Source organism: Porites lutea, chromosome 2, assembly GCF_958299795.1.
Source record: "Porites lutea chromosome 2, jaPorLute2.1, whole genome shotgun sequence".
Lineage (NCBI taxonomy): Eukaryota > Metazoa > Cnidaria > Anthozoa > Scleractinia > Poritidae > Porites > Porites lutea.
The window spans coordinates 53,309,552-53,322,340 of record NC_133202.1 but is presented as its reverse complement, the minus strand read 5'-3'; the positions used below and the strand labels follow the sequence as shown (position 1 = coordinate 53,322,340).

The following is a 12,789-nucleotide window of genomic DNA, read 5'->3' as shown; positions in this document are numbered from 1 at the left end:
TATACTTAATGCTGACACTTATGACAGAGGATTACATTTTCGTTTTCTTTGTTTACTTGTACAATGATATCACGTGAAGACAACAGGGAGGAATTTCAGCTCCCTGCAAGCATGGGACAATGAAACCTTACAGTCTGATAAGAATCAAGCTAACCTTCCATAGAACTGGTGACCGCATTACAACTAGAGCAGGTTTATGTGGACATACTGACCTACAGATGTTTACAATCCTTTCTAGTATTCAGTATGTGGGTTTATTAACAAATCTAGACCTACCTTAAAATGAGTCCTGCTATTGACTGTGACCAGTGCTTGAAGCCACTTGTCTCCACGAGTACCTGTCTTTGACCACAGAAGGGTGTCATGAGAACCAGTCCTGACATACACACTAAGGGTGTTGATGTCTGCTCCATACATGTGGTACCAAAAAGACAGACACTTTCCGCCACTAGCAGTGGTGCCGGGAACATTTGAACTTATAAGCTTTGCTGTGTCATTTGGCTTTCTTGGCCATGATGCCTCGATGTATATGTACCATCCACTTGCTAAAAGCATACAAAACAATACAGTGAGAGTTTTGTAGTTCATTCGAAACTGTTAAATTTAGCTATATCACAATTGTATCCCACTTGGATCGAGGATGCCCTCTTGCAATGTCCTGTGGTCACTGTTGACTTCTTTTGCAAGTGTGGAAATCAAGGAGACAAACAAAAGAAGAGTGTGACAGACTGTTGAAGCGAAGCCAGTACTGTTTACAAAGTTTACAGTTTGCATATTTTGGAAACAGAAATGTATTACCAAAGTGAGAGTAGATCACTGGTACGAGAGTAAAACAACTAAAAAAGTCCCCTCCCTGAATCAATGTTTTTCAGATACTTAAAAGCTTCTGGGCTTTAACAGTGCCTTGCAGAATAAACTTTGAGTATCATGGGGAGAAGAGAGTGAGAACTATAGTAACCTTTGAAACATTTTTGGGGCCAATTCATTTCTAAAGGATTATATAGCACTTAAAGCGCATCTTTTAAAGTACTTTTTTAACAAATGGGTGTGTCCAAAGGCTGAGCTGTGCACAGCAAGTAAAACATAATCTATAGGTTTTAAGGGAGCAATTTATTATGTGGAACAACCTTCCCAGTTCCCTCGAAAATAAAAAACATGTGTTCGTATAATATGTTTAAGAACTAAGAGTAGGTGATTAAGAAATAGATATAATAGTTTTAGTTCATTTCAGTTCGTAAAACAGGAAGTCTGCATTCTGTATTCTTTACATAGAATAAAGCGGAGATTTTCTAAAAGCTCTACAGGGATTGATTGATTTCCTGCCTTGTAGTAATGTAATAGGTTATGTGTATGAACGAATGTATGGTAAATAAAGGCACTTCATCACTTATCATGAATACATTCTTAAATATTAAACATATATCATAGAGACTTTTGTTCTTGGCTCAACGTAGTTTGATCAAAAATAAAACACAGACAGCGGTGATAAACATTGTGAGCTCAAGCATTTTTTATAAACTAGACGTTTTGTATGCTATTCAACATAGATCCCTTTTATTAAACATGTAGCTGGCGAGAAATACAGCAGTCAAATATATCATAAAGGAGACCTCTGTAGGATGGACACCTCCCTCAAGCTGCACACCTAAAGCTGGTCTCTTCAACGCTTAGCCATTTTCTTTGACCCTCTACTGGTAGGGTGGACAATTCAATAAGATGGACACTTGGTCACCTCTGGTTTCCATTACAGAAAGAGTTAAATGCATGTACTCTTGCTTAGACAAGGCAGCTAACTGAAACTATTAGCTACTGGACCAGCTGGCTAGTTATATTACCTAAACAGACAAAGGTCCAATGATTTGTATCATCTACAAATAAAGTGAATGCACTCAAAAAATCGCTTACAAGTGCCTGTTGTGTGATCCACAGAGGGTCCAGTTGGTGATGAAGCTGTGGAACCTGATTTCCGAGTCCAGTCAAACTGATCTTTGTTGTCTTGAGTCCAAGTGCAGAATTGATTCAAAGTTGAGTCAAAGTTGCAGTTGATTCCAACATTTGCTGCAAAAATGGTTTTCAATGTTTTTTTTTTTAAATTGTCAAACTTTTCCCTTTTTAATCCTTCAGGAAAAAGCAGGTGAAAGAGAAAAGCTGCTTATCTGCCAATTGTATTAATTTTACTAGCCTGCGTAGCATGGCGGTTTTGGTTGGGCGCGCTAAGTAATAAAGGCGGGCGAGGGCAGAGAAACCATGAGGAGATTGGGGCAGGAGCTATAATTTTACTTTAAACTTAGTTTTCCTGTCGTTTTATCTTCAACATCAACTACATAATTATAATTTGCGACCCTTGAACGGCATTACTTATTTAACACAAGTACTTAGCAAACAATAGTTTTTATTACACCACGGCCAGCAAAGCAAGACTTGAAAACAATCTCTGGTTACTGCCAACAAAAGTGAAATCTATGACCATCAATGACGTAAGCCCAGAAGCTCTACAAATGCGCTACAGGAGCTGAAGCTTTGCTCATGACAGCTGTCTTAAACTAAGGTGTACTTACGAGCTGGTGTGGTAGTGGGAGGCACAGTTGTAACAGGTGCACTAGTTGTTGGAGAATTTGGGTCTGCATTCGTTGGTATAATACTACAACTGACACCGTTAAGGACCTTAAAGTCATCAATTGCTATGTCACCAGTATAGCTACTCCCCCTGACTCCCTCGGCTATAATCTGTTATGAAAAAAGAAACTTTACATGTACTGATATTTCAAAATAACAGGAAATAAGAAATGAATCACACAGAATGCAAAAGATTCGCTCTGCAGGCGGTAATATCTCATAGATAATTAAGTCAGAGAAAATAGAAATAATTACATCAACACCCTCCAGTTATTAACTCTCTATTAAACATGGACCAGTTTTGTGTGAGCTGAAGACTTCTAACATAACACTGGGATTTGGAATTCAACTTGGGAGGAAAACTGGAGACCCTAAGAAAATCATCGAGGGTGGGGCTGAGAGAAAAAACAAATGAATTTGAATACTAATATGAATACCAGGTCCAAGGATCTAACTCAAAATTTGTGTCACATATACATATATTATCATGGTGAGAGACCATCCCCAGCATAGCATGATGGCTGAACAACCAAATAAAACTGCCTTCCCTGTTCTTCTCAAAACTAATGCCGTAACTGGTTCTTCTATTCCATACAACATGATTCTGACATACTTTATATCCATTGAACAATTTTTTTCCAACTGGTACTTGTCCACTAAACCAGGAGTTTCCTTTGTTTCCTGAAAGTGTCCAGATAAGTGTTTCTGTCTGTCCAACCACTTGGTACAAATTGAGTGTACCTATGGTACCACCATACATATGGTACCAGAAGGTGAAGCAGCTACCAGCATTAGTGCCATTGAATTGCTGACTTAACAGTCTTGCTTTGTCGCCTTGTCTTCTTGGACTTGATGTTTCAATGAAGACATAGTATCCTTGAAAAGGAAAACAAAAAGACCTCAGAGTTAGTTCAGATTTAAACTCTTATAGATTCGATCCCCTTAGCCTGCGAGTAAGCTCTCAGGGGCACTCTGGCAGTGGGGCAGGAAAAGGAAGGAGAGCTTGCAACAAATTGCAAGCCCTCCTTTCTTTTCCCGCCCTGTGCATGATTTGGAGGAAGGGCCATTTTCAAAATGTGCCTTTTTGAACCTTGATAATAATTATAATGAACACTGATAATTTGGTTATTGTATCGGATTAGTACAAGCTGAAATGGCATGTACAAGCAGCCTCTCAAACTATTTCTCTGATCTTCATACTTACATTCCTTATAATTAAACAATTAGTTGAGAATAGAATAAACACTTAATGACTGCAGGTTCTGAGGGAAACAGTTAATTTTGTTTCCTGAGAATCCCAATGCTTCCTGAGAGAAACAAACTGACAATTAACTGTTTACCGAGAGACCAGTCTTTAAGTAACTGGTTTATATATAGCTGGAAATTCATTAAACCTTGCTGTAACGGAGATCCTTGGTCAACATTTACGGGTAACTGAGTGCACTGTTCAGGGCATGTTTCTAAAATTTCAAGTTGCAGGGCTAATGATACAAGAAGGCGGGGAATCTAGGGATCTTGTTTGGTTCTATTTTTCTTCTACTTTCCTACAAAAGTAGGCCGGGGTTATGTTCATAATAGCTGGGGAAATTCCCCCCGACTCTTAATGACAGCCGTGACTGTTACCCTCTGACATCAATGTTGCCCACTTAGAGGTTTTGGCAGGAAACAGTTTCCTTGTTAGATGTCATGTGACCTTGAAGGAGTGCTGTTGGAAAAAAAATTCTGGCTATAACAATAATTATGTATAACAGGGTAAATGAGGTGAAACATTTCCTTACACTTATAGATGAGATTCAAGTTACTGGTAGTTCAATACCTGATGAAGAGCCCAACCTATCTCTGCTGGGACCTGTGAAGCTGCTTGCAGTGCTACCAGATCCCCTGATCCAATCAAACTGATCACCAGCCATGTTAATCCATGTACAGAAGCTTTGTTCAAAGTTACAGTCCCCTGACAGAAAATAAAATGATCCAAAATTCAAGCCCATTCAAGTATAATTAATTTTGAACAATTTCAACCAGAAGGTTATTAATTAATCAACTAGGTAAAGACTTGGTAAATTCATTTACCTCAACATTTAAAGTTACAACTTAACTACATTACCAAGAAAATGTTCATTCTAGACCAAGCGCATATTATGTGCTACTAGTGCATTTTCATTTCCTACTGGTACAAAAAAGAATTAATCCAATGCATCATTGGACAAGTACCACAATTTCTTAATTGCCACATTATTCATTCATTGGACTGCAGGACTGCATACATGTACTTGTCACTCAGGAGCCTATCTTACCTTTTTACCATCCCTTAGGCAGCCTGGGAGCCTACCCACACAGGATGAAAATTAAATTAAGTTGCACTGTTACATCCTCAAAAAAAATATGGCTAATAATGACTTTAAATCAGTGTTATTGTCCAGAATTTACATAAAAATACAATGTAATGTCCACTGTTTTATATTTTTTGTGCATAGGTGTTGTTGTTTTGTTTTTATTGCTATTACTAGGGTATCTAAAAGATAGTAATGCTGCAGCACATTCTGTTGATACTGGCATTAGTTAGGCAGTGAGACTTAAAAGAATCAAAAATGACATTGAATGTCCTATTTACATGTTGGAAAGTACTAGAATAATTACTATCAGTCTATAGAAAGAACTCGTGGGAACGTTGTTTAGAAAATGACCAAGTGGTTATCAACTCTGGTTTTCCCACAGTAAATTGTAGGAAATAATAGAAATTCAGATTGTTTATCCATTTATTTAATATACGGTGCACGATATTTTCTCTGGAAACACAATACTTTTCTTGCTGTTTGTTGCACTTTATTAAGTAACAGTTATTTAGCTATATATTTATAGAAAACAACAACACAAAAAACGGGAAAAAAAAAGAAAGTAGGAACAAATAATTCGATAGGACTTGAACCCGGCACCTTCGACTTGACGCGATTACACCTAACCACTACACCACAGAGGAAGATAACGTAATAGTTGGGAAGAGTCTTTCATTTTATTCCTTTTCCATGAAACTTCCGCCGGCAAGATGATCGCCAGCCGCATTAACCGAGCTATTAACAGTGAAAAAACAATGTAAACGCATATTCCATGGCAATGATTGAATGAAAGAACATAATTATGCTTTTCAAAACGCCGATACACGTCCTGGTCTGCAAAGTAGGACACAAAACATATGTTTCGTTATCGCAATTTCTGCTGTTATTTTGAAGCGAATGGTCAAAATCACATCCATTTTCGGCTCATACAGTTTCTTAAGAGTAGCATTGCATGACATTTTCCAACTTCACATCACCTAGCAAGCTGGAATCCCCCCGTGTTGCGGAGTCGAAGAGCAAATGCTCATCTTCTCGTCAAGTTTAACACCTGGATGAGTCAAAAAGCTCTTGAATTGAAATCCAATCCCCAAGTTAACCATCGTACTCATCTGAGAGACTCCTGCGTGTCTTAAAATTTGGTAAGACCTCTAACCGTGCTGTAGAACTGAGCAGCGAACGATGCACTACTTCCCCGTGTTTTTATTTGAGTTGTTCGTGGCGCAATGCACTCTGGTTAAATGCAATGCATTGTGGTAAAAAGTGTGGTTAAATGCAATGCATTGTGGTAAAAAGTGATGAATTCGAGAATTCGTCGCCCCTTATATATTTCCTTTAAATCCTGATTATGTTGCTGCTCGCTCCCTTCGGTCGCTCCGCAGCAATTATCATCATTTTATTTCATTTTATTTTAAATTACAGTCAAAGCTGTCTTTGCGACCAATCTTGTAAGCAACAAGCTCTAGTTATGACCACCTTTGTGAAAACCCATCTGAACTGTGACTTAAACTTTGTAATGAAAAGCTTTCATGAGTGGCTGCTCCCAAGAGTGACTGCGACCACTTTTGAGATTACCCAACTGGACTTTTCCTTTGTTGTTAAGCTCTTGTAAGCGACCACTCAGAGTCTTATTCATTTACATCTTGAAACAATTTAATGAAACAGCACACTGTACTAATGGTTCATTGATAAAGATCTTGGGTTATTTTGGTCTAAAAAAAATTGGACATAATTAAAGTTTAGACATGTGATGTCTATGTCAGATATAAGACACTTGTTAAACATTAACTTCTTTTGTTTTATATTATGAATTGTAAATGAGTTTCTGAGGCTCTCCTTAGCTATCACCCTCTATTGTTTTACCATGTGGTTGCTTATGAGAGCTCATTCTCATAATCAACCAGCTCTAGTTACAACCACTGGAGTTGAGGTAACGTAACAAACCACCTCATTCAGTAGCTTAATACTCACCTACAGCAGAACACTCCCCAGAAGTCATTGATACATCATCAATAGCAATATCACTCCTTGAACCTCCTCCTCTGACTCCTTCAAATACAGCCTGTGAGATTTAAACAAATAAATCTAATCTGAACACAACATTAAACAGCAAAAGGCCAAGGGCTGGTTTCCTAAACTCCCAAATCATTTTTTGCCCTCAAAAACAAAGATTCAAATCAAAATATACAGAATGAAAAGGAGGGTCGTAGCCTAACACACTAGTCAATTTTGTTTTGTTAGCTTGACAGTTTCATCATTATTTGGCAATTACAAAAAGATGAACAGCTTATTTCTATAGCACTTACGCTGAAATTTCCTGTACTGTTAAATGTGACCTGTCCCTTCAGCCAGGTTCTCTGCAAACCCTGGTCACCTGAAATACTCCAAAGTGAATTTCCAAGGCTAGATCCTACTTTTTGATAAACATTGAGAGTTCCCAAAGATGACCCATACATCATGAACCAGAAGTTAAGACACATGCCCTTGGATGATGTTGCTGTGTAAGATTTCATAACTCTAGCCTTGGACCCAGGTGTCTGAGAACTTGCCTCAAACAGAAGATAATAACCTAAAATCAAAATAAGATACAACAAAAACATTTATAGATAACACAATTACAGCGAGACCATCTGGAAGTTTCATTGTGGTCCAAATATGCTGCCGATACAAAGTTAAGTCCTTTTGTTGGTGAAAGTGACCTGTGATTGGGCCATTCATGTTTGGGTGGTGCCAGCTATTTGAGTTTCTTGCACTGTAAAATATGCACTTGTTTTTCTGCTTTTGAAGGTTAAGAGCTAGTAAACAAAGATGTACAGCAAGTCTGCTCATTTGTAACTGTACACAAACAAAATTAGCCTATCAGGTAATAATAATATGAAAAAACCTTACCCATCTTAGTTTGTGTACATAATTATGGCTTGCTTGCTTATGACGTTCTGCCCCAGAAAATTTTGAAATTTCAAAGTCCTAAGATGCGATTTTCAGTGTTCTCGATACTAAATTTGAGGACAAAAGAGCGTGTTTTTCATTCAAGAAAATGTAGCTTTCAATTTATCAGTCACACAATCAATTTCTACAGGCAATGAACAAAATAATGATGAAAACTTAAATAATTACATACAAATTGTGTGTACACCTTTAAAGAAACTTGTGAAAAAATGACTGAAATCTAGCATTGACTAGTTGCTTCTTCTTTCTGAAAAAAGTAGCTGCCCTCTATGAGCAAAGTAGCCGACACGTTTCGTCGGCTGTCGGTGCTTATTGAAACCCCTGAACAATGATGTGATACAAAAAGTATCAAAATATAAGATGTAATAAAGGAAGTATCAGTAAAATTAAAATATAAATCAATGATAATCATAATCATCAAAAAGCACCATATTTTTTGTTGTTGACAAAATGCTGTATTCATTTTATAGCTTAGTGCTTGTTGGTAGATTACTCCTAATAACTGCAAAGCTTAAACAGGAATGTGAAAATAGAGGAATAACAAAAAACCACTTCAGGGTTCATACAGATTCTTGAATCCAAATTCAAGACGACTTTCAAGACTTTTTTCCTAAACAATTTATTATTTCTTTTCTCCAGACTCAAGGTTATCAATAATAGGTGATCAATACAGACCTTAACAAAGCAGGCACAAAGCTTTTCTCTGGATGCACTCTAAACGTATGGGTGAAACTATAGATATGATTTGACCACAACAAAAAGAAAATTGTTGTTGAAAAAACTTTTATACCATTTTTCCAGACTTTCTTTTTTCCAGGTCTAGAAAATTGTTGGGAAATTTCAAGACTTTTTCAAGAATTCAAGACTCTGTACAAACCCTGTCACTTATACTATACCAAGTCGAGAGCCCAAGGTGTGGTCCAATGTTGGCCCAGTCCCTGAAGTTGGAGTTGAACCTTTATTCCGAGTCCAGTTAAAATTATCAGAAGTGTCCTGAATGAAACCGCACATATCCTTCTGAAAATCGCAAACTATCAAGAAGACATACTTGTTAAAATTAATAGAAGTAAACAAAAGCATCCATTGACTCATATTTAACTGCCTATATCGTGATTAAATTATATAATTCATTATGATTCATTTGTTTTGGAGTGAGCGCCACCTATTATTGTCCAGATTAAACAATGAATGTCAATGAATTTAGCACAGGAGTACTAAATTGGGGACACTATTTTTACTTCAGTATCGACCTGGAGACGGGACTGCCATTTTACATAGTCACCAAGGCCGTGCAAACATCGGGTGGACCTGAAGCTCTACGAATGGCTCACAGGATTGGTTTAGAAAACAATAGATAGCCCTAACCAAAACAAAACTAGCAATGAACCCCAACTCTGAAACAATAGAGCTTTGGGCCAACAAGGACCTATCAAATTAGAGGTTCTAAAGAGGTTCTGGCCAACAGCAAAGGTCCAGCCACTTGCAGGCTGTGCAAAGGGAGTACCTTCATTTCTCTGATATTTTTAAGACCCTGTGTGTTGCTCCTGCCCCAGGTATCAAAGCTGGGACCTCCAGCTCTACAGTCAGTGCCCTGAGGACTGGGCTAATCTTGCTGCATTTATGCAAAGTTTCTTTTACAGAGTGTACTGACCTAAGGATGCAGGACAGGAACCATCTTTCAACTGGATATCATCAATAGCAATGTCTCCTCTGAAACTACTGCCCCTGACTCCCTCGAAAACCAGCTGAACACAAAAATATGAGGTGTCAGTGACACAGTGAACATTTTTTAAATCAGTTAGAAACCCTCTTTATACTCAGACAAATAAGCAATGCATATATACTGCTCCACTTAATACCTTTTACATTAGTAATTCTTATTTGGATGCTAAGGGAAATAAAGACTATTGTTGTTGTTGTTGTTGCTATGCACGTATATCTAAAAAATCACAGCTCAAAAATTAATAAGGGCTATAAGTCAAAAGACAATGACGGGTGAAGGTGAGAGTTAAATATTTTCTTGAAAAATTCTCAGTTTGCCAGTCTGCACTTTGACTTTGATCACCCACTAATAAATAACAAAGGTTTTTTTCTTTCCTTTTTTTCTTGTCTATTAAAAACATGTTTGTTTGCTTTTTTTCCCTCTTGTTTTTCATTTTAATGTGTCAACAACTTATTTTCATTTATCGGTACATAATGTAATTAAAATTAATTTAACAGCAGAAAGGTCAATATTTACAGATCACAATATTATTATTAACATCACATCCATGACTGGATCCACTTCCTGATGGAGGAACTTGACTATTGCATAATCAAAATATAATAAAAATGAATGTTACAAGTCTAATGCACTTGACAGTGGCAATACTGGGCAGTTTAATTGACCCCATGAGGTTCATATATGTACACAGGCAATGCGCAAGATCTGATGCCAACATTTGCTGCTATTTTTTTACCCAGCATAATAGTGTAATAGCACTTGTTGTAAAACTGAAGACTTTTTACCATTTTTCCAGACTTTCTCTCTATTTTCCAGACTTTTTCCAGGTCTAGAAAATTGCTGGGAAATTTCAAGACTTTTTGCAAGAATTCAAGACTCTGTACGAACTCTGCCACTTGTACTATACCAAGTCGAGAGCCCAAGGTGTGGTACAATATTGGCCCTGTCCCTGAAGTTGATGCCGACATTTCCTGCTAATTTTTAGCCCCAGATGGGGAGATTGAATCGGTTTCGCACTTTGTGACCTGAGGCCTCATCTGAACCATTTGTTGTGCTAAAGGGAGGGGTAATGGTTTCCTTTTTAGTGAAGAAGTGTCATTTTTGGTCAGGGAGAGGATTTGTGAACATCATTGGGCAAATACCTGGGGCCTTCCCACGGTCAATCAAGCCCCAGCAGGATGGCAGTGCATAATGCTATCTCAAACCTCACCATGTATGATTGGTTCATTTGCACTTCTACAACAGCTGACTTCCACAAATTTCCTTGTGTTGCATTTTTTGACCAGATTGCAGTGCTCAGAATACCAGTAGTTGTGTTGGTGTACACACTCAGTGAACCCACATGGGGACCATACATGTGATACCAGAACTCTAAGCATTTTGTACTTGATCCTGATACAGTGACTAAAGGACTAAAAAGACGTGCAGCCTGCCCAGGCCGCCTTGGGTACGAAGCCTCGATGTACATATAACGTCCTAAAAGAAACAAACACATGCACTTTATGAGCAAAAACACATTTAAATTACTGTGCTACAACAGTAAGTTACTGTAAATCAGGGGCGTAGCTAGGATTTTTTAAAGGGGGGGGGGGGGGGGGTCACAGCAGGGACACCATCCAGGGATCCCCGACTATATATGGTTTATACTGCTGCTCTCCCTCATGTATCAGTGGGCTCAGTCGTATTATCGCAGCATGAAGGCCCATATTAACTAAAGACAAGAGCCGTTGACGGAAATACTTAACAAAAAAACAAATTTTAAAAAAGTGGGCTTTTCAACAATGGCCTTTACGGCCAAGATATTGTCATGGCATTTTCGTCACCTGAATATTGTAGGTTGTTTGCTCAAAAGAAGGCCTACCGACCGCCCCCCCCCCCCCCCCCCAGCTACACCCCTGCTGTAAATTATGTTAAAATATTCTTTGTCAGATATGTACTCTTTTTAACAGAGTAGAGCATGTATATGTTGTAGTTAATTTTTTATCTCATTTTATTTTTCCATTGTTTTTGGGTATGGTAATGTATGCTAATGAATTTGCAATGTTTCTATTGGTCAGTAATTTCTAAATTATAGGAATGCTATTGAAGGTTGTGCAATGTCAGGTCCAAAAAAGCTAACAAAAACATATAACACAGGGTTTCCAAACCACTGCACTTTAATTAACTATGACGTATACTCTCAAAACATGAGCCCCCAACAGGGCACAGAATAGAGGAGGGATATATTACACATTCATTCATTCATTCATTGATTTATTTTGCCAATGACCAAATAAGAATACATATGTTAAACAATGTACATGAAATTTATAATGTGTTAAAGATGATAGCACCATTCTAAATAAATTATTTTACAAATGCTCTAAAGTGGTAAATGACAAGAAAGTCTATATAGAGGCTGGGGGCTTATACACCATAGGCTTCCTGGCAATATAGGGTACACCTTGTGAGTTAAGGGTACTGAATGGAAAAAGGGTTATTTTAAAAAGCAAAGAAAAGAGGAGAAAAAACAAAGTATGTAGCACAACAAAAGTATACAGTTTTCTTTTTTACAGTTTTTTTGGACATAATGATTATGTACATGTTGTACGCGTAATACACAGCAAAAAATTACACTACATAATTGTTATGTGTAATAATAGGGTATGTTATTAGTACATGTATAACAATGCAATGGAAGAGTTAATTATGTATAGTTATACCTGTAAACAAGAATGCAACTGTCTCATTTGCAGCATTCAAACTTGAGCTACATTTCTTTGAACTGTACTGGCTGTAACGAAGATCTGCTTGAGTATCAGCATAACAATTATAGTTGGAGACAACCTTCATTATACCAATTCCTTGATAATTCCGTCTTGAGGCTGCAGCAGCACTGATACACTGCTGAATGACATTAGAGCCTGTGATACTTCTCAATATGGTTTCTCTGAAAAAGTTTGTCTGATAACAACCAAGAGGATAAACACCTGAAATGGAAATCAGTCAATCAAACAACCACACAGTGTAACTGAGGTGAGCCAAGTCATAAAAGAAGACAATAGTGTTTCAAGAGAAAAAATAACCAAAGTAATCTTTATGTAATTTTGCATGGGAAGCTATAGTTGAAAGTGATGAGAGGAGTTTCCTCCAATAAAGGTGGACCCAGCATTGAACTCTTCAAGGCCATGT

General features: G+C 37.6%; 1 protein-coding gene across 1 annotated transcript in view; it reads right to left on the bottom strand.

Moving 5' to 3' along the window:
* LOC140929020 (MAM and LDL-receptor class A domain-containing protein 2-like) overlaps window positions 1-12,789 on the bottom strand; it is a 151,707-nt gene that overhangs the window by 125,175 nt on the left and 13,743 nt on the right. Inside the window, exons 5-15 of the mRNA XM_073378838.1 lie at window positions 12,321-12,587; window positions 10,829-11,094; window positions 9,547-9,640; window positions 8,792-8,926; window positions 7,253-7,515; window positions 6,918-7,008; window positions 4,433-4,567; window positions 3,230-3,492; window positions 2,559-2,727; window positions 1,906-2,058; window positions 277-545 (exon numbers count right to left, since the gene is read on the bottom strand). Of these exons, the coding sequence (XP_073234939.1) occupies window positions 277-545; window positions 1,906-2,058; window positions 2,559-2,727; window positions 3,230-3,492; window positions 4,433-4,567; window positions 6,918-7,008; window positions 7,253-7,515; window positions 8,792-8,926; window positions 9,547-9,640; window positions 10,829-11,094; window positions 12,321-12,587 (2,105 nt within the window). The remainder of the gene's footprint in view (window positions 1-276; window positions 546-1,905; window positions 2,059-2,558; window positions 2,728-3,229; window positions 3,493-4,432; window positions 4,568-6,917; window positions 7,009-7,252; window positions 7,516-8,791; window positions 8,927-9,546; window positions 9,641-10,828; window positions 11,095-12,320; window positions 12,588-12,789) is intronic.